This window comes from Varanus komodoensis, unplaced genomic scaffold, assembly GCF_004798865.1.
Source record: "Varanus komodoensis strain SLA01 unplaced genomic scaffold, ASM479886v1 scaffold44_1, whole genome shotgun sequence".
Classification (NCBI taxonomy): Eukaryota; Metazoa; Chordata; class Lepidosauria; order Squamata; family Varanidae; genus Varanus; species Varanus komodoensis.
Window position 1 is genome coordinate 227,863 of NW_025336009.1, and position 25,766 is coordinate 253,628.

Sequence of the window (25,766 nt, forward strand, 5' to 3'; positions counted from 1 at the left end):
AGCTTCGGCTGATTAATCAGCCGAAGCTGAAGGAAGGCGTTCCTCGCCACCACTGTCACCTGAGCTTCCAAAGAAAGCTCCGGGTCGAGGAGTACTCCTAAGCTGCGGACCTTATCCCTAAGAGGGAGTGTTGCACCATTCAGGACCAGGTCAAATCCACCCTCTCTGAAACCCGATCCGCCAACCAACAGGACCTCCTTCTTGTCTGGGTTGAGTTTCAGTTTAGTTGAATTCAGTTCAGTTTAGTTCAGTTCAGTTGAATGCTCTGATATTCACAAAGATTTTTGTAGGGCTTGGGTCCCCTCTCAAAATACATTATCCTGGATGTATTCAGATTCAGCCTCTGAATCTGAACTGGAAGAAAAGGCTGGATTGGAATGCTTATGTGAAATGCCAAGATTACTGTGCTTTGGGACAAGACAAGCAGCTGGTGAGAACCCTCTAGTTCAGGAGAAGCAACTGTAGAACAGGGAGGGTCAGAAGTGAGGATATTAGTTGGGAGACTCACTCAGTGGTGACAACCAGGTTACATTGCTTCCTAGAAGCTATAGAGGGAGGGTTTTTCACACAGAGGGTCCGAGAGGCTATGGGGGGTGGGTGGGAACATCCTTGACTTGGTCTTGACCAATAGAGAGGAGCTGATAGATGAAGTTCAGATTAGGGGAGCTCTGGATGCGAGTGATCACTCCATCCTTTGCTTTGAGATCAGGCGACGGGGACATGCAGCAGGTCGAGCACTAGAAGCTGGGACTTCAAGAGGGCCAACTTTGGCCAACTGAAGGCCAGACTGGGGAAAGTCTCCTGGGATAGGTTACTGGAAGGTAAGCGAGTTGAGGAGGGGTGGATGGTGCTCAAAAGGGTGGTTTTGGAGGCGCAAGCCTTGACAATACCTCTAGTTAGTATGGTGGGGAGGCGAAGGAGAGTGCCACCATGGATGTGAAAGGAGGTGGTTCGAGGGATTAGACAAAAGAGGAACCTCTGTAGGAAATGGGTATTGGGGAAATAGACAAAAGGAGGAGGCCCGTTGCAGAAGGATTCTTCGCAAGGCTAAGGCTGATTACGAGCTGAGACTTGCCAAGAATATCAAGAGCGATAAAAAGGGCTTCTATCAGCATGTAAATAGGAAGAGGAAGGGGAGACAAGTGGTGGGACCACTAAATAAGGAGGAAGAGATCCAGTGACTGATATGAGGGAACAGGCACAGATGCTAAATAACTATTTTGCCTCTGTGTTCTCCCCAAAGCAGGACAGGGGATATCCACATAGGAGATTAGATGAGGCTGGGGACTTAGGGGCACAGATTAGAGTCACCCCCCCTTGAAGTTGAGGGGCTCCTCAGGGCATTGGACATTACAAAGGCGCCAGGCCCTGACGGGTTACACCTGAGAGTACTTAGAGAGTTGGCAGGGGTTCTCTCACGCCCGCTGGCCTCCATTTTTGAGACCTCGTGGAGAACGGGTGAAGTTCCAGAGGACTGGAGGGTGGCATCAGTGGTCCCAATTTTCAAAAAGGGTAGTAGAAAGGACATGGGGAATTATTGACCAGTTAGCCTTACGTCCATTCTAGGAAAAACAATGGAAAGGCTCATAATAGAGACAGATCTAGTGATGCTAGATAGGGAAGGGAGGCTGGCAGCCACACAACACGGCTTCCACAAAAACAGGTCCTACCAGACAAACCTTGTAGAATTCTATGACAAGGTTTTGTGATGACTAGATGGAGGGGATGCAGTGGATGTGGTATACCTGGATTTCAGCAAGGCCTTTGACAAAGTGCCCCATGATATCCTGGTGGAGAAACGGAGGAGTTTTGGGATACAGCAAAGCACTGTCCGGTGGATTAGGGCATGGTTGACTGACCGAAAGCAAAAGGTAACCATTAACGGAGAATCATTGGGATGGCGGCCAGTGACAAGCGGGGTCCCCCAGGGCTCTGTCCTGGGGCCGATCCTGTTTAATCTTTTCATTAACGACATGGAAGAAGGGGTGAACAGTCTGCTGATCAAATTCACAGACGACACTAAAACTGGAGCAGTGGCCACAACTGAGGAGCAGGTACTCCAGATCCAAAAGGATCTGGACAGACAATGGAAGTGGGCAGGAGACAACAGGATGGCGTTCAATGTGGATAAGTGCAAGGTCTTGCACTTGAGGCATAGGAATAGCTGTCATAAGTACAGGTTAGGGGACAAGTGGCTGGAGAGCAGCACTTGTGAAAGGGACCTCGGGGTACTGGTTGACTGCAGGCTAGACAAGAGTCAGCCGTGTGATGCGGTGGTCAAGAGGGCGAACACCACCCTTGGTTGCATAGCCAGAAGTGTGGCTTCTAGATCAAGAGAGGCATGTCGTGAGCGGAGCCGGCTGGTGCTGGAGGTCAGACTAGATGGCCCGGGAGACCCCTTCTGACTCGCTCTGTTTTCTATGTTTCTATGTCATGAGTGCAGCCAGCTGCAGCCGGGGTCAGAACAGATGGCCCGGGAGGCCCCTTCTGACTTGCTTTGTTTCTATGTTACTATGAGGTTGGACCCAGAATCTTTACTGAAAGGGAGGGAAGTGGGCAGTATGGATCCAACTCTTTACATAGACAGATGCTTCACTCTCAACTGTGATAGAAGGCTATTTAGAGTTCATTTTTTGCAATCTGTTAAGTTTCAGTAAAAGAACTGTACTTCAAAGGATTGTCTTAAATTTGATAACCAGAAAGGAAGAGTGAAGGGACTAGCTCACAAGAAGATCTTCTCTAAAGTAGAAGGAACAGAAGCCAGGGCAGGACCTCAAGAAAGAGGTAAGAGTCACCTGCTGGTGTTTGTCATGGTTCAAGTACTTGAAGAATGCCATTCTAACTTCTCAAAGCTAAATATACTCTATTTCAGTCTTGCCTCATGGGACTTTGTTTCCAGTCCCTGAGCATCTTTGTTAATCTCCTCCTAAACTTTTCAGAGGACAGAGCAGTCAAGATGAGACCAGGACTGAGTAGGAAGAACCCTGTACTTCACATGGTTAGGAAAAGCAGGTTGCTTACCTGTAACTGATGTTCTTCGAGTGGCCATCTGTGCATTCACACATATGGGTGCTGCGCCTGCGCAGTGCCTAAGGCCGGAAAGATTAGAAAGCTAATGGCTTTTGGCGGGAAACTCCGCTCCCCACTCCCTCAGTACTATATATAGAGTGGAGTGTCCGCCATTTTACTCGGTCTTTGAAAGATAAATCGTTCGCCCCCTTGTGGGACAGAAGTATAAATAACAAGTTTGTTAGGTACCATCAATGTTGGGGAATGGTACCGATGAAATTTTCCACTCACTGACACCAAGTGAGGCTGGCGGGTGGGTTGTGTGAATGCACAGATGGCCACTCGAAGAACATCAGTACAGGTAAGCAACCTGCTTTTCTTTGTCGTGGCCTCTGTGCATCACATATATGGGTGAGTAGCAAGCTTACCAGACTTGGAGGAGGGCAGTATCGTCATTGAAGAACGGCAGAGAGGACAGCCCTACCGAGGGAACAGTCTTGTCTGGCACGCACAACAAGGTGGTAATGCCTGGTGAAAGTGCATGGAGCAGCCCAAGTTGCAGCTTTACAGACTTCTTGGATCGGGATTCCCGCAGCAAAGGCAGAAGAAGCTGCTACTGCTCTCGTGGAGTGACCCCTCAGAACAACAGGTAAGTCTATCTTGGCCAGTTGATAGGCCAACTCAATGGTTTGAATGATCCATTTTGATAGTCTTTGCGATGTGACAGGAGAGCCCTTGTCATGCTCAGAGTATTTCATGAAGAGACTGTTGGAAAGCCGAAAGGATTCTGTGCACGATCTGTAGAAAGCCAAGCAATGATGCACATCAAGAGTATGTAAAGATCTCTCAATTGGGTTCGATGGTGGTGGAAAGAAAGCAGGTAAGATGATTTCTTGATTCAAATGGAACGGAGTGGCTACTTTGGGCAAAAACGTAGAATCCATTCGAAGAACCACCTTTTCCTTATGGACGTTCAAATAAGGTGGGTCTACTTGAAGAGTGCAAAATTCACCAGCCCTGCGGGCTGATGTGACAGCTACAAGAAAAGCCATTTTCCCGGATAAAAGACGTAGATCAACAGTCACCAAAGGTTCAAATGGAGGTCTTGTAAGCGCTTGAAGAACAAGTGAAAGACTCCACATAGGCATGACAGGTCGGATTGAAGGGCGAAGATTCTGCAGTCCTTTAAGGAACCTCCTAATAAGCGGCTGTGAAAATACCGATAAGCCTTTTATAGTGCCACGGTAATGCGATATCGCCGCCGTGTAAACCTTAATAGATGAAGGTTTAAGTCCCGAACGATGTAGCTGTAGAAGAAACTGTAGTATATTTTCAATTGAGCCTGACTCTGGAGCAAACAAATGTGATTCAGCAAAAGATGAGAACTGGCGCCACTTCGCTGCATAAGACTTCCGTTTTGACATTCGTAGAGCAGACTCGAGAATTCCCTGAATGTCCGGGTCTAGAGTATTCGATCCCGAGGCAAAATCTATTGGAACCGAGGGGGTAACAAGCGCCTCGGGTTCATGAGTGGAGGTACCGAGTGTCCGAGTTGTTGTCAATACTAAGTCAGCACCGTCAGTCAACGAATTCGCCACGCCATGAGGCTCAGGGAGATCAAGTCTGGGTGACGGACAGCGCCATCCTGCTGTGTTATCAGGTGCGGTATCGACGGAAGGTGGAGAAAGATGTTGTCTGACATCCAAAGGAGGGTGGAGTACCACGCCTGGCGGGGCCACCAGTGTGCAATCAAGATTCCTGTGGCGCTGTCGTAGGTAATCTTCGATATTACTTTCATCAAGAGAGGAATCGGTGGAAAAGCATAGAATTTGATGTTGGACCAAGGAATCATGAGGGCGTCTCCCACTGACCCCGGTCCCATGCCTGCTCTGGAACAGAACATTTCGCATACACTGTTCTCATGGGTAGCAAACAAGTCAATGTCCGGATGTCCCCAAAGTTGGAAAAGTTGATTGCAGACCTGTCGATCCAACTCCCATTCGTGAGTCATCAACATGTGCCTGCTCAACACGTCAGCTTTCTCGTTGTCGGTCCCGGCCAGATGGACAGCCAGAAGAGTTATACCTCTTGAGATGCACCACTCCCAAATGTCCATGGACAAACAAGCTAGGGCTGCAGATTTCGTTCTGCCCTGCTTGTTGATGTAAAATACAGCGACTATGCTGTCGGATGTGATCTGAATCACTTGCTGACAAACAGTGTCCTCGAAAGATCAAAGAGCTTTGAAAATCACTAAGAATTCGAGGTAGTTGATGTGTCTCGACGATTCTTGTCGGTTCCAAGTGCCCTGGGATCCAAGTCCTGCACATACAGTGCCCCACCCGATTAACGAAGCGTCAGTATAAAGAAACAGTGTTGGGTGAGGCGTTTGGAACGGTGTACCCATATTCAGATTGTTCGGTGCCGTCCACCGTGTCAGTGTCCGCAGAACAAATAGTGGTAGTCGAATTGGCTTGTTGGGCGAATCTCGCTGTGGGTTAAAATTCTTGTTGAAGAATAATTGGAGAGGATGTAGTCGGAGCCTGGCGTGAGGGACAATGGCTCCCGTGGCGGCCATATGGCCCAAAAGCTTTTGAATGGAGAGTGCCGGAATGACTGTTTTGTTGAACCCAATGAATCCATGACCAAATACTGTCCTGATGAGCCGGAGGAAGAAAAGCACTTGCTAGGGTGGAACTGAGACGAGCTCTGATGAAGTTGATCACCTGCGCAGGAACAAAGGACGATTTTTCACGATTAATACACAGTCCCAAATCGTCCAGCAAAGAACAAGTAATGTCGACGGCTGAGAGAAAACTTTCCTGAGTTTGGGAGACTATCAGCCAGTCATCTAGGTAATGGTATACTTGGATGCCCTGAAGCCGAAGGTGTGCACACACTGGAGCCATGCATTTTGTGAAGACTCTTGGAGTGGTCAGACCCAATGGTAAAACATAAGAGGTGCCTATGACAGGGATGAATAGAAATGTGAAAATAGGCATCTTTCAAGTCCAGTGAGGCGAACCAATCCTCTCTCCTTAGCAATGGAAGGATATTTTGAAGGGTAGTCACCCAAAATTTCTTAGGTTTAATAAATCTGTTAATATCTCGGAGGTCCAGGATTGGACGAAGACCACCGTCCTGTTTAGGGACTGTAAAATATCTCGAATAGAATCCATGAAGTCCCTCAGAATGAGAGAGCTGTCTAATCGCTCCTTTGCGAAGTAGCTGTTGAACTTCTTCTAACACCGGCGAGTGTGGTGTAAATCGGATCAGGCTTGACGGAAGAATAATGTCGAATTCTATTCTGTATCCATGCTGGATGATGAATAAGACCCACCGATCAGATGTGATGGACTCCCAAATGGGGAGTCGGCTTTGCAGCCGGCCCCTAAATGGGAGAGGGAAAGGTGGGAGTTGGGAGAGAGGAGAGGTTTGCCTGCTCCGTCAGCGCTGGCGCTTGTCATTGTCAAAACGACAGCGGCCTTCTTGGAACGGCTGTTGCGGTTGTTGTCTCCTGCGCTGCTGGCACTGCTGATATTGTTGCCTTGGAGAGAACTGGTGTCAATAGGATGGACTCGACCAAGCCCACTTACGTTTTTGTAGTGTTGGTAGTTCCATTCGCCTGGCCGTCATTAGGGACTCGTGAATGGACTTTAATTTGTGGTCCGTTCTAGAATGAAACAGCCCCGAGCCATCGAAGGGCATTTCCTTGATGCACCTCTTCATTTCATCAGGAAAATTGCAACTCCTGAGCCAAGCATGCCTACGGAGGGAGATGGCACCAAGGCTCTGGAGTCGGTATCGATGTGGTGACGTGCCATCGACAGTTGTATTGCCACCTGCATGCCCTCCTTAATGAAAACCCTGGCCAGATCTCGCTATTGTTCTGGCAGGGAGGCGGCTATATTGTCCAGTTTTTGCATAATGAAAAACGGATACTGGCAAGGGTGGCTTCGTAATTTGACATACGAAGGCCAAGTCCAGAGGCTGCATAGACTTGGCGTGCCAGCATATCAATTTTTCGTCCCTCCTTGTCCCGGGGAGCAGTGTGTCCTCTGGATTCTCTGCCTTGCAATGACTCAACCACTACCAAGTTTGGCTTGGGTGGTGCAGGAGGAATGGCATGTCCCACTCCTGAACTCGGTACATGGCCTCGTAGCGTTGTATGGTGGGCTGTGGCTGAGCCGGCAGATCCCAAGGTTGGACCATCGCCTGCCGAAGTATTGCAATCAGTGGCAGGACGATGGCCGGTGACTGTTCTCCTCTCACAATGTCATAGAACTTGTCGGCGCTTGGATCGGGCTGGTGTTGTGCCTCGATCTCAAGTGACTGAACAAGTTTCGACATCAGCTCTCCGAAGGAGATATGCGGCTCTTCTGGTGATGCTGGACCTTGCAAAGTTATGGCAACGTCAGGAGAGGTGGAATCTGCCTCAGATTCGTCAGAATCGGCCTCGTAGTGGAGTGGGTCAGATGAAGAGCTCCCCAGTGACGTGGGGCGTCGTGGCTCCAGGCGTCTCGATGTAGATGGGGCTTCTCCATGGACCAAAGATGAGGCACGGTCCCATGGTTGCGGGTAGAAGTCAAAGGAATGGTAGTCCCCCCAACCCGATGGGTAGGTTTCGTAGTAGGGTTGGTTCCATTCCTCACTACGTCGTTCGGCAACTTAGGTACTGCAGTGGAGAGGCGGGAGATTCAACCCTTAGCCTAGACGGCGGCATAGGCGTAGGCGAGTGAGCCATAGGAGGAGAATCTTGTATTTCTCTGTCCGAGATGGACTCGTGCAATGGCTCCTAGGGTCATTCAGGAGACTGGCCTTCCTGGAGTGCAACCCGTCCAGGGGATCCCGGCGGGGTGACCTGCATCGCTGATTGGAGCATCAGTACCGATGGTGTTGGTACCGATGCGGCCGTCGGTATCGATGTGGCTGACGAGCCCGAGTTGCGGTGCTTTTTCAGCTTATGAGCCGGTTTGTCTGCCTTGTCCTTCTTAGCCTTCTTATGGCTAGAGGACTGATCTGAGCCGCCGTGCTTTCTCTTCTCCCGTTGTTTTCGTGGGGGAGAAGGAAGTCGTTGGGCTTCTGATGCCGGGGTTCAATCATCTGATGGGCGCGGCTGAGGCATAGCTGGTGCGGTGACAGGGTGTTGGCCAGGCGTGGCCTAAGCAGAAGCCGGGCGCTGCACAGGGACGGCCAAGACAGAGGCTGGCTGTTGAGCAGGCGCGGCCAAAGCAGGGCTGGATTTTGCAGCCAGTTGGTCCGACTGCATCAAGGCCTGGTCCCAAAAAAGTTTACGCAGGCAGTTCTCCCTGTTCTTACGGGTCTGCTTCGTAAATGCCAGACAGTGGCGACATTTGTCTGTTCTATGCCCCTCGCTAAGGCAGAGGAGGAACAAATCATGTGAGTCCACTGGGGACATTTTGGACCCACATTCTGCGCATTTGCGGAAAGCCGCTCACTGCGCCATCGTAGAAAAAGAAAGAAATAGGAGACAGTAAAGAGAGATAAGATTATTATTTTTTTAAAGCGAAGAACAAGAAAAAGGTAATATAACAAGGGAGAAAAAACTTGGAGTAAAAACAATCAACAGTAGAACTAGAAGAATAAGAACAAGAAGAACAGTAAAAACAAGTGTGATAGTCAAAGCGAGAATCGAACAGGCACGAGGCACAGTGAACGGCGGTCGCAAAAGACTGAGTAAAATGGCGGACACTCTGCTCTATATATAGTACTGAGGGGGAGGGGAGCGGAGTTTTCCCACCAAAAAGTTACCTTTCTAATCTTTCCGGCCTTAGGAACTGCGCAGGTGCAGCACCCATATGTGTGATGCACAGAGGCCACGACTAAGAACTGACACCTCTATTAATGCAGCCCAAAATAGCATTAGCCTAGTTTGTAGCCACATCATATTATTGACTTAGCTTGCTGACCTAAAACTAAGATCATTCTTGCTTGTAGTATTGTTGAGTGTAGTATACCCCATCTTGTAATGATAATTTTCTTTTTCCTAGGTAAAGAACTTGGCCTTTGTCCCTGTTAAATTTCATTCTGTTGTTTTCAGTCTAACACTCCAATCTCTCAAGATGACTTTGAGTTTTGTTTCTGTTATTAACTATTCCACCCAAATTATGTAATCTACAAAACTGATAGGCATTTAGTGCACCTCCTCATCCAAATCGTTGCTAAAAATGTTGAAGAGCACTGGGCCCAGGACTGAACCCCACTTGTTACATCTCCCCAGTCTGCAAAGGTGAGTTCGATCTTGTGGCCAACTGATGGATCCCCCTGATCGTTGTTCCATCTAACCCACTGTGAGATGGTTTGCTAATCAGGATATCATGGGTCACTTTGTGAAAAGCTTTGCTAAAGTCAAGATAGATTATGTCCACAGCATTCCCACAGTCCAGCAGGGAGTTCAACTGATCAAAAAATAAGATCAGATTAGTCTGGCAGGATTTGTTCTTGAGAAATCCATGTTAATTTCTAGTAATCACTGCAGTGTTTTCAAGTGTTTACAGACTGCCAATTTCATAATCTGTTCCAGGGATTTATGTCAAATTGACTGGTCTGTAGTTCCTGGGTTCCTCATTTTTGCTCCTTAGGCCTTCCTCCACCATCTGGCGTTTCATCCATCCTCCATTATTTTTTAAAATATAATAGTCAGTGGTTCTGCAAATTCTTTTGCCAGTTCCTTTATCACTCTAGAATGGATGGAGTTCACTGGGCCCTGGAGAGCTGAGTTTGTTCAAAGTAATAAGGTCTATTTGCTTTTCAGTCTCAAGCTGCCATCCTGTTACTTCAGCTTGTACCTCCCCTGAAGGGAGGGCATAGATCTTCTTTCAGGAAAAGACCAAGTCAAAGTAGGAATTGAGCACTTTTGCCTTTTGTCATCATTTTGCTATGTTCATTGACTAGCTGAAGCACCATGTCTTTCTTCAGTCTTTTACAGGGTATGTACCCTAACCCTGAAACATCTCTCACTAACTTCAGGTCATTCTCAGCTTTAGCTTTCCTGATAGCATGCAATTGTAGAAATGGTATCTGTCTGCACTCTTCCTTTGTATTCTGGCTCCCTTTCACTTCTAATATGTGTCCTTTCTGCTTTTCTTGTCACCTATAAGCTTTTTGTGAAGCCAAATTGACGTGCACATGGTGGGCATGTTGTGAGCGGAGCTGGCTGGTGCCGGAGGTCAGACTAGATGGCCTGGGAGGCCCCTTCTGACTCGCTCTCTATGTTTCGATGTTTCTTCTGCCATCCTTCACCTTTTTTCTTGTTAGAATTGTTTGTAATTACGCCTTTATAATGCCCTTTTTTTATAAATTCCCACCTTTCCTTGGCTCCTTTTCTCATTAAATTTGCTTGCTATGGGACCTCGCTTATCAGTGTTTTTAGCTGATCAAAACTGGCTTTCCTAAAATCCAGGATACATGTGTGGTTACACTTGGCAGTGCAGAAACAACTTGCAGGTTCAGTCTGTAAGGAACCTGCATCATGCCCAATGTGAGTAATGGACACAGGACATCCCCAGGGTATTGGTCCAAGCTGTCAGCATGTTGTGAACCATTCAGAACACTTTTCTGCAGCCTCTGGTCCTACCACTCAGAGCTACACAGTCAGTGCTCATGAGAACTGCAGCCTAGTTGCATGGGTTGGTCTGCTAGTGGAGATTGTTCCTGACAGATGAGGGGGTCTTGCATGGGGCATCCAATGCATGGAACGTGTAGACAAAACACAGAGGTGGAGACCACCACCACTGTTGCAGTCAGAGTCCAAGCAGTCCTTCTATTTGGGGGCCATGATGGTTGGGCAGGTGTTGAGTTTGGTAGGCATCTTGATTAAGGTGAATGCTCAGGATGACAATAAGAAAGCTTTTACCAATGTTGAGTTGAGGAAATGTGTTGTCTATTCTGACACTACACTCAACCTCCGGGGTCCTCCTCTGAGTGCCAAGTCCAAGGGAAGCATGGAGGATGGCAACAAGAGGGGGAACATACTCTGTGGTGATCCCTCATTTATGGAACAACCTCCCCACTGTGCAAGGGCTAGTGCCAAATTGGTCATCTTTTCAACCAGGTTAAGACAAGCCTCTTCTCTGAGGCCTTTAAAGTCTTACTTGTCCACACAGGAGTTTGAGGGGGATCACCCACCTCTGGTGTTCTGCAGACTCATTCTTTGTTGCTGTCTGTTTTAGCAGTTGAAAACTTTTTAATGTTTTTTTCTGATTTTATTATGCTTTTATTGCATTTAGTATCTGTTTTTATGGATTGCTGTAAACTGCTGAGAATGCTTTGGCTGAGGGGCAGTATAGAAATGAATGAATGAACGGACGAACAAACAAGAAAATGTGACAATTTTCATTGCCATGGCAGCAGTGATATGGAGCCAGGATAGAAACCCCAAGAACTGCTAATTCTAATTGTGATAGAAGATCTTTAAAGCTGCCCTTTTGATTTTGACACACGAAACCAAATCTTCCTTCTAAATAACTGCTACAGCACTACCCACAATATTTGTTCTGACTATGCTTAAGTCACAAAACACACTAGGTCAGAGTATTTATCCTGCAAAACCAAGATGGTATCACCTGACTGGCAAGTGAGCAGTTCTCTAAAGTCTTAGGTGAAGAAAGAGCTTTGCTACCACCCCTTGTAATAAAATTAAAGATGCTAGGACTAGAGCTACAACCTCCTGAATGCAATGGAGGTCTACAGGATCAAGATCCCCATCCCTGCAATGAATTGGGAGCCTATGCGGATGGAAACATTCAGAATTCAATCAAATCATGCTCAATACTTTTACACTGTATTCCAATGCTGGAATACAAATTACCGATAAACATATCAGCACAAAAGGAATAAACACTCACACGCGTGCATTTGCGGCAGACTTATCGTGCAAACATTCTACCCTTTGAACAGGATGTTCAGAACAGCAGCTTTCCATCACATATCCAGACACATGGTTAATTACTATGGCTGTGGTCAACTTGGCAGCATCTTGCAATTCCTACACCAGCTACTAAGTTAAAATGCCTATTAACTATGGAGATGAACTAGTCAGTTATTAGAAATATGGGGTAGGAGTTAGGAAATAAATAAAATGAGAAGATAAGTCAACTGACGCCATTCCAGTTCCTACTATGAACATGACACTCACATTGTTGCCACCTGCCTCCTTCTGAATGGCAGAGTCTGTATTTTACAGTTGTGTCAGAGATTGTTCTGACTCCAAAACCAGTAGGACAATTTGTTAAGCATGAGGATTATGCAAGCAGTCCGAATCCACTGAAAAATAATTGATATATCCTTGTGTATGGATCATCCAATCCTTTTGCCCATTAACACTGGATGGGAGGTAGCAACTTTTATGAGGCTCTGATGAGTTGCAATATTGCCCGTGTTACCACAGACCCATCACCCTCCGTGAAGCAAGCAAATTGATCGGCCCAAATGAAACCCCCATGATTACAGCACCTCTGTGTGCTGGCAGTATTGAGAACAGGGACTGTACCATCCGGTGTTGCCTGTTGACGGTTTTTTTTACATTTGACGTAATCGTGGTCAACTGGAGTGGCTGTGTAGGGTGGGGATGTCAGACCTGGACCAGAGGAGGATGGAAGAGAAGTCCCAGGGCCTGGCAAAGTTCCAGCGGAAGAGCGTGAGTCATCATCCACCATGCAAAGCTTTTCCCTGTTAAAAAGAGAGAGAATAAAAAGATCATACATATCTAGCATACATCATGCATAATGGAGGGGTGTACAATTCATTCTCTCCAAGGCTTCTTTTACGTGTTTTGTGGCTCCTCAACAGGACTGCATTGCTGCAGCATTGGGAAGGCATTTGTGTTACAATTTAGTGTGTTGTCACTGAATCCTGTTGTGCACATTTTCTACCCATCTCACATTAACACCCCACCCAGCTGCCCAACTTTTTCTCTTTCCTCACACACAGCACTCTGTATTCTAATCATTATCTCTTTTTCCTCTATTTACCTAACACACACTACACATTACCATTTTTCTCTAACGCAATTGGGAATGCCTCTTGATATAAAAAATGCATGTGACACATGCTAAGTATTCGTGTTAATTAAATAAACCTAATCAGATGTATTTTTAAGTTGCTCAAATTGATTAATTGTTGTAGCCAAAGAATAGTGAATTATATCAAGAATCAGGACAGACTCACTGAAATCCATTATTTTATTAAGACTCTTTTATTTTATATGACCTGCACATGCTAGGCATGTCGTTAGTGGAGCTGGCTACAGACAGGGGTTGGACTAGATGGCCCAGGAAGCCCCTTCCAGCTCACTCTGTATGTTTCTATTTCAATGACCTAGATCACATGGCATCTTTTGAAGTAATTCTGAATATGCAACCTCCAGAAAGTTACTTGAGTGTAAAACACTTTTTGTATACCCCTTGGTTTGTTGAAGGGTTATGTGAGGGTTATTTCACCCTCACATAATCCCTGATATTTGGGTTCAGTATGATATGACAACCCTACCCAAGCAAGCATATTCAAAATGTCACCTTCCATCTTTTGTGCCTCATCATGGTTTAATTAAACCAAGGAGAGAAGACTGTGCCATATATACCAGCTCAGTGATTCAACTCTGAGTATGATTCAGTTTGGATACAGCCATATGGATGGACTGATGCCGGAAGATGAGCCCCATCCTGTAGTGTGAAGTCAAATGGACCTTAGGAAGCCTAAGCAACAATAAAGCTAGTGCAGGTGGCAGTATTCCAGCTGAGCTACTCAAAATCCTAAAAGACTTTGCAGTAAAAGTGCTACATTCAATATGCCAGGAAATTTGGAAAACTCAACAGTGGCCACAGAATTGGAAAGGGTCAGTTCCAAGCAAGGGAGTTCCAGAAAACCATCTACTTCTGCTTCATTGACTATGCTAAAGCCTTTGATTGTGTAGATCACAACAAATTGTGGCAAACTCTTAAAGAGATGGGAGTACCAGACTACCTTACTTGTCCCCAAGAAACCATGGAACAACTGATTGATTCAAAATTGGGAAAAGAGCACAGCGAGGCGGTATAGTCTCCCTGTTTAACTTGCATGCAGAGTACATCGTGTGAAAGAAATGCTGGGCTGGATGAATCACAAGTCAGAATTAAAATTGCTGGGAGAAATATCAACAACCTCAGATATGCAGACAATACCACTCTAATGGCAGAAAGTGAAGAGGAACTAAGGAGTCTCTTGGTGAGGGTGAATGAAGAGGGCGCAAAAGTTGGCTTGAAACTCAACATTAAGAAAACTAAGATTATGGCATCCAATCCTACCACTTCCTGGCAAATAGATGGGGAAGAAATGGAGGCAGTGACAGATTTTATTTTCTTGGGCTCCAAGATCACCACAGATGGGGACTGCAGCCAAGAAATTAAAAGACACTTGCTCCTTGGGAGGAAAGCTATGGGAAATCTAGACAGCATACTAAAAAGCAGAGACATCACCCTGCTGACAAAAGTTCATATAGTCAAAGCTATGGTTTTCCCAGTTGCAATGTATGGCTGTGAGAGTTGGACCATAAGGAAGGCTGAATGCCAAAAAAATGGTGCTTTTGAATTGTGGTGTTGAAGAAGACTCCTGAGAGACCTTTGGACTGCAAAGAGATCAAATCAGACAATCCTAAAGGAACTCAACCCTGACTGTTCTCTAGAAGAACAGATACTGAAGTTGAAGCTCAAATTCTTTGGCCACGTAATGAGTAGGAAGAACTCACTGGACAAGACCCTGATGCTGGGAATGAAGGCAAAAAGAGAAGGGGATGGCAGAGGTTGAAGTGGCTGGATGGAGTCACTAGTGCACTGGGCATGGGGTTGGGTGGACTCCAGGGGATAGTGGAGGACAGGAGAGCCTGGCATGCTGTGGTCCAGTAAGTCACACAGTGTTGGGCAAAATTTTGCAACTAAACAACAACAAATATGAATGGACATGTTGCACTTCCAAAGTTTTCAAAACAATATGTTAGGCCACATCCTGATAAATTCCCTAAGGAGGACTTTAAACTGAACCTTACCAGGGAGGGAGCCAATAAACTGGAGGCAACAGTAGATGAATGTTTCTGCACCATAACTGAGAGAAGAGCTCTAGTGGTGCCCCAAAACAGTATTCTCAATAATGCAGGAAAGAAGTCGGAGGAGAGCTGGAGGAGAAGCAGGATCCGTGGTTGCCTCAGTCACCAGGAGCTGACAAGGACACAGTCTGTTCTGCCCCTCTGGATTTTGGAGATCACCTTGGTGATCAGAGAGAGTTGGGGGGAACATACAATAGCATCCCTTCCCATTTGAGGAGGAACAAGTCTCCCAGAGCATTGGTCCCCAACCCTGCCCTGGAACAGAAATGGCAGAACTTGGAGTTCTGAGGTGTAGTGAACTGGTGTATCTTCAGTGGGCCCCACCTGTCATGGAGGTCTCTGAGGACTAGGCTGTCAAGCTGCAATTTGTGAGGTGCTGAGACAGTGCGGCTGAGGGTGTCAGCCAGGGTATTGATCCTGCCCACCACATGAATGGCCATGATGGTGACGTCCTGAGTTGTGACCCATCCCAGATAGTGGACATCAGGTTGGTGAGTTGTGTGGACAGTGTACTGCCATGTTTATTTAGGTAGTACATGACAGTGGTGTTGTCTTTCACTATTTGAACATGGCGGCCTCTGCCACCAGAGTCTTGGGCACAGCCAGCATCTCTAGAAGGTTGATATGCAGCTGTCCCTCGCAGTGGTCTCATAGGCCTCGTGTGTGCATGTCACCACAATATGTGCCCCAGCCTTTGTTGGAGGCATCTTGACTGTGGACTCAGAAAAAATGAAGTGGATCCTGTTGGTGAGGTTGTCCAGTGTGGACCACCAATGCAGGCTGCATCTGACTGGCAGGGGGGAGACAGCATGGTGGTGTGGGGGTTTTCTTCCATGGAGAAAGCTTCCCCTATCTTTTTTCAGGATGGTGAAATAGTGCAAATATAAATCATGATTAGCTTTGGATTAGTCTACTGGTTGGATCACACTCTTTGCTAGTAAACTGGTAACTTCACATTGGACTACTGTAGGTTGGAGAGGGGGGAGTGATGCAGATCAATCCTAGAGGACTGACGTTTCCAAATTCAATTTTGCATCCATACTGTACTATGGAAAGTACCCACTGGTCAGATGTGATGGATTCCCAGGTGGGAAGATGGTGGCTTTGGCGGTACCCAAATGAGGGTGATATGTTGGTTGAGGGACTGGTTTGTACTGCCTGTCAGTGCTGTCTTTTGTTGCCATCGAACTGTTGCCTGCCTTGCTGGGGTCAGGCAGCATCCTGACAGCGTTGCTGTTTTTATTGAAGCTAACCATATTGAAGATGGCCGGGATAGGGCCCCTGTTGTCTGGAGTGGAAGAACTGATACTGGGAGGATTTGGTCTACAGCCATTTATGTGCCCTTGGTTGAAAAAGGCCGATGCCTATGCTTCAAGCCATTGCTCTAGCCTTCTGCAGAGAGCCAGACCTTTCATCTGTGTGGGCATGAAAGAGGCCTTCTCCATCAAATGGCATGTTCTCAATCTGGGAAAGAATCTCTAGAAGGAGGTTAGCCACCTAATGCATGTCATTGAATTGTGACTGCACTGACCAATTGAATCACAGTCGACATAATGGCATGCTGTTGCAACCTGTTGCTTTGAGAGCTGGATGGCTTCAGCAAAGAAGAGTCTGACTAGTTCTTTTTGTTGATCTGAAAGAAAAGCCGCCAAAGTGTCCATCTTCTGCCACAAGAAGACCTGGTACCTCCCCATCATGGCTTCATAATTTGAGATGTATAGGCCCAGGCCCATCATGGTGTATATCTGGCGAGCCATCACATCCAAGCAGCGACCCTCTCTGTTGGTTGGTGAGGAGTGCTCCCCGCATGGCCTTCCTTGTATGGATTTGACAATGATGGTATTCAGGTGCAGACGGTGCAGAAGGTAGGTAATGTCTCTCTCCTGCACCTGGTACATCCCTTTCAATTGGCAGGAGGTGGGATGTGGCTGGTTGGGAAGCTCCCACGGTTCCTTCATCACTCTGGCCAGTGTCAATATGAATGGTTTCACTACTGGAACCAAGTCCTCCATTCTCAGAGAAGTGACCAAGGCTTTCCCCTAGGAATCCTGGGCCTTGGGAAGATATGGAATTATCTGGAGATAGGTTCTGAGGAGTCTTGCCATGTTGAAGTCAGAAGCATAGTCCATCAGATCTGCTGGTTCTGGCCTAGCTGATGGAGAATGATCTTTGGACATTCTCAGATTGTTGTTGAATGTAGATGCCTGTCTTGGTTTGGGACACTGGAGTGGTTTTGCAGGGGACCAATAATACATAGGTTTGGTTGGAGCTGGTGGCAATGTGTAGTCATGGGGATCTGTAGCATGTTCCCATCCGTATCTGCAAAAGTACTGCCCTGGGAATGGGTATCAATGGATATCAATTCATTCTATCAATGGAGCAAAGCTCAGGGAAAGACAGGTTTCCTACTTGTAACTGTAGTTCTTTGAGCGGTCATCTGTGCATTCACACATATGGGCTCTTCGTGCATGCGCGGAGTGCTTTTTCAGGAAGATTCTAAAGCTGATTAATTAGTATTCAGCGGAAGCCCAGCCCCCTGTGCAACTAGGGTGAGGGAAGGGCTCCGGCTGAGACGTCAGTTCTTCTTCAATTGCCATCATTATTGCATCAGTGATGCAGAATAACCCATGTGTCCAAAGAGACACACCAGAGGGGATGGTGGGTGGGTATGTGTGAATGCACAGATGACCACTCAAAGAACGACAGTTACAGGTAAGGAAACCTGTCTTTATTCTTGGTGGTCTCTGTACATCACACATATGGGCGACTGGTGAGCTTACCTCAAGGAGGAGGGTGACGTCGCTCTGCAGCAAAGCAGAGAGGATGGAACTGCCAGAGGTGTAGTCCTCTCTTTGTCATGTGTGCATCCTTGTCATGCGTACGGACTCAGAAGAGTCTTTGATACATGCACAAGAGGAGGAAACTTCCCATGAGAACCAGAATCTAGTTCCAGTGCCAGCAGAACAGTCTGTACTCTGCAGTTGCACAGACGATGGAAATGGGAATTAGATAAGGAGGTTCAGGAAGCAATCAAAACAGTGGAACATCAAGAGACCAATTTGGGTGTTGATGGGGAAACAGTTTCACCCATTGCAGCTATGGGATGTGGGAACTTAGGAGATAACGTAGAGGATGCTCGTTCTCGCAGGTGCACATGCAGATTGAGACAGCTAGAATAGAGAATGATTGAGCGACACAGGGAAAGGGGTCATAGCGCCCCGCCTTTAGAAGGAATGCCCCAAAGGGTTCATAAATCCAATGTAAGGTGAATGTATTCAGAAAGAGAGGGGAACTTCCTAGCCTATGTGACTGTAATTGTAATACAGTGTAGAATAAAGACATTTGTAGTATCAACTGGAGTGACTGCTTTTGTTGGGAAGGAACGCCAGCCTCATGACACTCTTGACCTAACATTGAGGCAGTAGTGTTTAACAAAGGTCAACAGATTCAACCAGGTGGCCACTTTACAGAGGTCAGTCAGGGACACTCCAGCATTGAGGGTGGTGGAGGTGAACATGGCTGTAGTCGAGTGAGCCTTGACAGGTCCAGAAAGTTGAAGGCCAGACAAATGGTATGGACGATCCACCTAGAGAGGCTCTGAAGAGATATCGGGTGTCCTCTGCATGGCTCACCATAAAGAATGAACAGCCGTTGAGTCTGTCTGAGAGGTTGGGTTCTTGATTTATAAAAGGCAAGAGGCCTTCTGATATCGAGGGAATGTAATGCAGTCTCTATAGGTGTAGATGGATTTTGGAAGAATGAGAGCAGGATTATTGGCTCGTTCATGTGAAAATATGATACTACCTTAGGCAGGAAGATAGGAACAGGCCGGAGGACGACTTTGTCTTTATGAAATACTGTATATGGAACGTCAGTCTGGAGGGCTGCCAGTTTAGACACAAGAAAGGCTGTTTTCCATGACAGGATGCGGAGATCGCATGAGTGCACAGGCTCGAAGGGAGACTTGGTAAGTGCATGAAGGACGACAGACAGGCTCCATGATGGAGGTGGATATCAGAGAGAAGGGTTAAATTCAGGATCCCCTTGAGAAACTTGTGTATCAGGGGATGGGAGATCGCTTTTTGTCCTTGGATTGGGTCATGAAAAGCCGATATGGAAGCCATGTAGACCTTAATCGACAAATAGGAGAGACCTCTTTTGTATAAGGAGTTCAACAATGAAAGAATTTGAACTGGAGAGGCTATGGCCAGAAAGAAGTTGGGCTGGTCCGCGAAGGCCTCAAAGGTTGCCCATTTCACATTGTACATTTTGTGAGTGGACAGTTTAAGTGATGTGTCTAGCACAAATTTGAGGTCAGGAGAAACTAGGTCTGACAAATCCTCCATGCCGCGAGACAAAGAATTGATAGGTCAGGATAGAGAGTTCTGTCATGATCTCAGGAGAGAAGGTCGTCCCTGTGGAGTAGATGGCACAATGTATGTTTGGACAGGTCAAGCAGGAGAGGGAACCAGTGTTTCCTGGGCCACCAAGGAGTGATGGGGATCGCATTCATATGATCTCGAGGGATCTTCACGAAGACCTTCAGAATTAGCAGAAAGGGGGGAAATAGATAAAACAGTTTCTTGTTCCAGGATAGGAGAAAGGCATCTCCCAGAGAGTGTCTGCCAAGACCAGCTCGAGCAAAACGGGGTGCAGACTTTGTTGTGTTTGGTAGCAAACAAGTCTATCTGGGGCATACTCCAAAGGTCCCATAGGGTTTGAAGGACTGCAGGATGGAGTTCCTACTCATGACATCTGGTAAAAATCCTGCTCAAGAAGTCTGCTAGAACACTGGTCTTGCTGGCCACATGTAGGGCACTCAGCATAGCTTGCTTGGTTATGCACCAGTGCCATATGTTCATGGCAAGGTGTGCTAGGCTGTTTGATCTGGTTCCACTTTATTTGTTTATGTATGCCACAACAGTAGTATTATCTGTAAGAACTCTGACCTGGCGATCTCAGATACGATTTTGGAAGGCGACCAAAGCCTTCTTGATTGCCAGGAGCTCAAGGATATTGATATGGTGATAGCTTTCCCTGAGACTCCACATGGACTGGATGGTGGCTTCAACCGAGGAGGGAGGTGTCTGTTACAATAGTCACTTGAGGGTCCTGAGGGGAGAAAGGGACTCCAATAGCTGTATTGGTCATTTTTGTCCACCAATGTAGTGAATTCTGGACCTGTGCAGGAAGATAGAGCATGGTATGGCATGGCTGTATCATTGGATTGAAGGACACCAGGAACCCAGAGCTGGAGAGGCCACATGGAAAGATGCAGCAGTGGAACAACTGGGATTGCTGCAGATATGAGTCCTAAAATGCGTCGAATCGATTTGGCAGTCGGTGCGGAGGTGTCATCAGGGATCTGTCCTCTCTGGACATGGTACGGAGTCTGTCCTGAGAGAAGAAGGATTTTGCCAGTACAGACTCAAGTCTGGCCCCAATGAAGTCTATTGACTGCGAAGGAGAAAGGTGAGATTTAGTTGTATTAATGTAAAGTCTCAACCTGGAAAGGAGGGAACAGGTTAGCTGAGTTGCCTTGATGGAAGCTTCATGTGAGTGAGCTACAATAAGCCAGTCATCAAGGTAAGGATATACATGAACACCCTGGAGGCGGAGAAATCTAAAGACCACCAACATGCATTTGGTAAATACCCTGGGGCTGTTGCTAGCCCAAAGGGAAGCAGTAAATTGGAAATGTTTATTGTCTATCTGGAATTGGAGGAAGCATCTGTAGGATTCCTCAATTGTAATATGAAAATAGGCATCCTTTAAGTCAACAGATGTAAATTAAGCACCTTCAGAGAGTAGAGAAAGGATGGTCTGAGGATATACCATCCTGAAACATTTGGGTTGAATATACTTATTCAGAGAACAGAGGTCCATGATAAGATGAAGGCCTCCATCCTTCTTCGGAACCATGAAGTACCTGGAATAGAATCCAGGATTTTTTGATGGTGCAAGTTCAATAGCTCTTTTATGAAAGAGGGAGGAAATTTCCTGTAGTAGAGGTGGTGATGGAGCTGTTTGTTTTGGTACCATAAAGCGAGGAGTGTCGTAAACTCGATACAGTGACCATGGGCAATGATGGAAAGCACCCATGAGTCTGAGATTATGGCAGCCCAAGTGTGGAGAAAGGACTGGAGCCAGTGGTTAAACATAGGAGAACCAATGCAAGACATATGAAGGAGTCACAGATGCCTCCTGAAATCATCCAGGCACCTCTGGGAAGATCGAACCTGTGAGAGGGGATCTTGGCGCCTAGGCTGTCTAGTAGTAGTGGTAGCAGGGGTCCTAGGTTGGTAGGAAGATCTGTGCCACTTACGTGAGGTATATTGTCTTTGGGGCATTGGTTGATTGAGCCCCATGCAGTGAGCAGTGTTCCTGGCCTTTTGAACTGAGTCTGTCTGGTTGTCGGTGGTTTTGTGGAACAAGCCAGCACTGTCAAATGGCATGTCTTCTATTCATGTTTTGGCCTCCCCTGACAAGCTGGAGGTTCAAAGCCATGAGAGGTGGCAGAGACCTATTGCTCCCGCCATATTGCAAGTGCCACCCTCAGCCTGGTGCCGTGCTTTGAGGATCTCTTGTCTGGCTAGGTGCATAGTCTCCTTCTTGATTTCGTTTGCCAGGTCTGGGGCATCCTTAGGTAGCGAACAGCATTCTGTCCCAAAGCGTGAGGTGATATCTGGTAATGGTAGCTTGATAGTTGGCCATTTTTATAGACAGGGCTGACGATGAGTAAAAGTGGCAGCCAATGGCATCAAGGCACCTGCCTTCTTTGTCAGATGGAGTGGCATGTTCCCTCCAGGAATGTGATTGGACGGACTCTACAATGATAGTTTGACCAAGGGTGCTGAAACAGGAATTCAGCATCTTTTTCTTGAACATGATACATATTTTTGAGGCGGTGCAGTGGCAGAGCCACAGATGCCAGGGTTCTCCATTCATGATATTACTCCATTCATGATATTCATGATATTCATGAAAGGCATATCACTCTCATTCGGTACTACTTTCTATGTTTCTATTAAGCTGGATATGCACATGGTGGGCATGTCGTGAGCGGAGCCGGGAGTCCGACTAGATGGCCTGGGAGGCCCCTTCTGACTTGCTCTGTTTCTATGTTTCTATGGTATGATGGCTGAGCAAGAAGGATGGAGGTCACCTGTCTGCGAATCGCAAAAAAATTGGCAGGGTCTCGTGCAGGTTGCTGGAATGCGCCATGAGACCTGGGACCAGGCAAGTCAACATGTTCCAAACCCGACGGGCTCCAATGGGATCCTTGCCTTGAGCTGACGGATCCCCACCATTTTACATAGAGCTCAGAACTGAAATCCCCTTGACCTCTTGGGGGAGATCAATGTTTTTTATGAGGAGTCTGAGCCAGGGGAGATTGAGAGCATTGTTTGGCTCTTTGTATACTGTTTCTCAAGTTAGAGAAATACACTCGGTACCAAGGGTGAAGGCAAGGTGAGACTCTGGTTGGGCTGATTAAGGAGGCTGCAGCGGCAACTCCCAAATCTCTCCTTTGGACACCAAAGTGCTCCTTAGAGGTTGAAATGGCTGTAGGGATTGTCCTGGGTTTTCCTGGCTTTGGGGCAGTGCCGCTTTCCAGTACATGGAAGGCCGCTAGGTACCGACGACTCAGAGTGCAAATGGGCGCTTTTTGTGTTTCCCTTTTCTTTAATAAGGGTAAACAACTCTGGGAGCTTTGCTTTCTTTTCCGCCTTCTTTTGTTTTGCCACCTTGGGTATTTTCACCAGTGAGGAAGATGGCGAGTTGTCTGGATTTTGAGCTGAAGTCACAGAAGTGGATGGCTGAGGGTCTTTGGCATGTAAAGCACAGCTCCAAAGTTCTGCTTTTAAACTGTCAGCCCAGTGTTTCCTTGCCTGCTTCGTAAAAGCTTGGCAGTAATAACAAGACTCGATGACATAAGACTCACCCAGGCAAAACAAAGGGAGTGGCCATCGGTTGGTGGAAGCTTGCTACCACATGCGGTGCAGTTGTAGAAAGCAGCCTTCAGCACTATTGCCTGGCTGGAAAGGCGTAAGAGAAACCTTCAGGGGTAACCACCATAGCTTACGAATAACTTTGTGTGTGTGTGTGTGTGTGTGTGTGTGTGTGTGGCCGTGCTTCAAGCAATAGAGAGAAGTAGGTTGCTTACCTGTAACTGATGTTCCTCGAGTGGCCATCTGTGCATCACACATATGGGTGCTGCGCCTGCGCAGTGCCTAAGGCCGGAAAGATTAGTAAGCTAATGGTTTTGGTGGGAAAATTCCGCTCCGCTCCCCCTCAGTACCATATATAGAGCGGAGTGTCCGCCATTTTCTTCAGTCTTTGAAAGACTGATCGTTTGCCCCCTTTCCGGAAGAGAAGTACATATAAATTTGTATGGAACCATGAATATATTGCATGGTACGCATAAAAAAATCCACTCACCGATATGGAGTGGGGCCGGTGGGTGGGTTGTGTGAATGCACAGATGGCCACTCGAAGAACATCAGTTACAGGTAAGCAACCTGCTTTTCTTCGTCGTGGCCTCTGTGCATCACACATATGGGTGAGTAGCAAGCTTACCAGACTCGGAGGAGGGTGGTGTCGTCATTGAAGAACTGCGGAGAAGACAGCCCTACCGAAGGAGCAGTCCTGTCTGGCACGCACATCAAGACGGTTATGTCTGGCGAAGGTGCACAGAACAGTCCAAGTTGCAGCTTTGCAGACATCTTGGATCGGAATTCCTGTAGCAAAGGCAGAAGAAGCTGCTACTGCTCTTGTGGAATGACCCCTCGGAACAACAGGTAAGTCTATTTTGGCAAGTTAATATGCCAATACAATGGTCTGAACTATCCACTTTGACAGTCTTTGCGATGAAACCGGAAATCCTTTGTCATGCTCAGAATACTTAACAAAGTGTCTGTTGGAAAGGCGAAGGGATTCCGTGCGCGATCTGTAAAAGGCCAAACAACGACGCACATCGAGTATACGCAAGGATCTCTCGATCGGGTTCGACGGCAATGGGAAAAAGGCCGGTAGAACAATTTCCTGATTCAAATGGAATGGTGTGGCTACCTTGGGTAAAAACGCAGAGTCCATTTGGAGGACCACCTTTTCCTTATGAAAGTTCAAATAAGGTGGATCTACTCTCAATGCACAAGGTTCACTAGCTCTATGCACTGATGTGGCAGCTACAAGAAAGGCTGTCTTCCAGGATACAAGACGCAGATCAACAGTTGCCAAAGGTTCAAAAGGAGGTCTTGTTAGCGCATGGAGAACAACTGAAAGACTCCAGGTAGGCATGACAGGTCAAATTGAAGGATGGAGGTTCTGTAGTCCTTTAAGGAACCTCCTAATGAGAGGTTGTGAAAACACCGATGAGCCCCGTATCACACCATGGAAGTGTGATATCGCTGCTGCATAAACCTTAATGGATGAAGGCTTCAGTCCCAAACGATGTAGCTGTAGAAGAAACTGAAGTATATTTTCAATGGAGGCTGACTCCGGAACGAAGGAAAGTGACTCGGCGAAAGATGAGAATCAATGCCACTTTGCTGTATAAGACCTCCGAGTTGACGGTCGTAGAGCAGACTCAAGAATTCTCTGAATGTCCGGATCTAGAGTACTCGATCCTGTAGGAAAGTCTATCGGAACTGAGGTAACAGGTAGCGCCTCGGGTTTATGCGTAAAGGTACCGAGTGTTCGAGTAGTCCTCGGTACCGAGTGAGTCTTGTTAGTCAGCGAATTCACCATGCCGTGAGATTCAGTGAAGCTAAGTCCGGGTGAAGGACAGTGCCGCATTCCTGAGTTATTAAGTGTAGTATCGACAGAAGGTGGCGAAAGGTGTTGTTGGAGATCTGAAGAAGGGTGGAAAACCACGCTTGATGGGGCCACCAAGGTGTAATCAGGATTCCCGTGGCATCATCGTGTATGATCTTCGAAACAACTTTTGTTAACAGAGGAATAGGAGGGAAGGCATAAATTCTGAGACTGGACCAAGGGATCATGAGGGCGTCTCCCAATGATCCTGGTCCTATCCCTGCTCTGGAGCAGAATACTTCGCATACTCTGTTCCTGTGGGCGGCAAACGAATCTATGTCTGGGTACCCCCAAAGTTGGAAAAGTTGACTATAGACCTGTCGATCTAACTCCCACTCATGAGTTATCGACATGTGACTGCTCAAAACGTCGGCTTCCTCATTGTCGGTCCCGGCCAGATGGACCGCCAGAAGGGTTATACCCCTCGGGATGCACCATTCCCAAATGTCCATGGACAGATGAGCTAGGGCTACGGATTTTGTCCCGCCCTGTTTGTTGATGTAGAACACCGCGTCTATGCTGTCAATTGTGATTTGAATAACTTGTTGACAAACTGTGTCCTCGAAAGATCAGAGAGCTTTGAACATTGCTAAGAGATTGAGGTAGTTGATGTGTCTCAACGCCTCTTGTCAGTTCCAAGTGCCATAGGACCAAAGTCCCGCACATATGGCACCCCACGCAATCATCAAAGCATTGGTATAAAGAGTCAGTGTTGGGTGAGGCACCTGGAACGGGGTACCCATATTTAAATTGTTCGAAACAGTCCACCAAGTCAACGTCTGTAGAACAGGTTGAGGCAGTCGAATTGGCTTGTCGGGTGAATCTCATTGCGGATGGAAATTCCTGT

The 25,766-nt window shown here is 47.0% G+C and overlaps 1 protein-coding gene across 14 annotated transcripts in view; it reads right to left on the bottom strand.

The window, feature by feature from the left end:
* CABIN1 (calcineurin binding protein 1) overlaps positions 1-25,766 on the bottom strand; it is a 257,074-nt gene that overhangs the window by 69,023 nt on the left and 162,285 nt on the right. For 13 of the 14 annotated variants that reach the window (XR_006416074.1, XM_044444094.1, XM_044444096.1 and 10 more), the window contains one exon: positions 12,521-12,699. Coding sequence is in view for 13 of the 14 variants with exons in the window: in XM_044444094.1 (XP_044300029.1) it covers positions 12,521-12,699 (179 nt within the window). In the remaining variant the exon portion in view is untranslated. The remainder of the gene's footprint in view (positions 1-12,520; positions 12,700-25,766) is intronic. The other variant, XM_044444095.1, reaches the window with a different exon arrangement.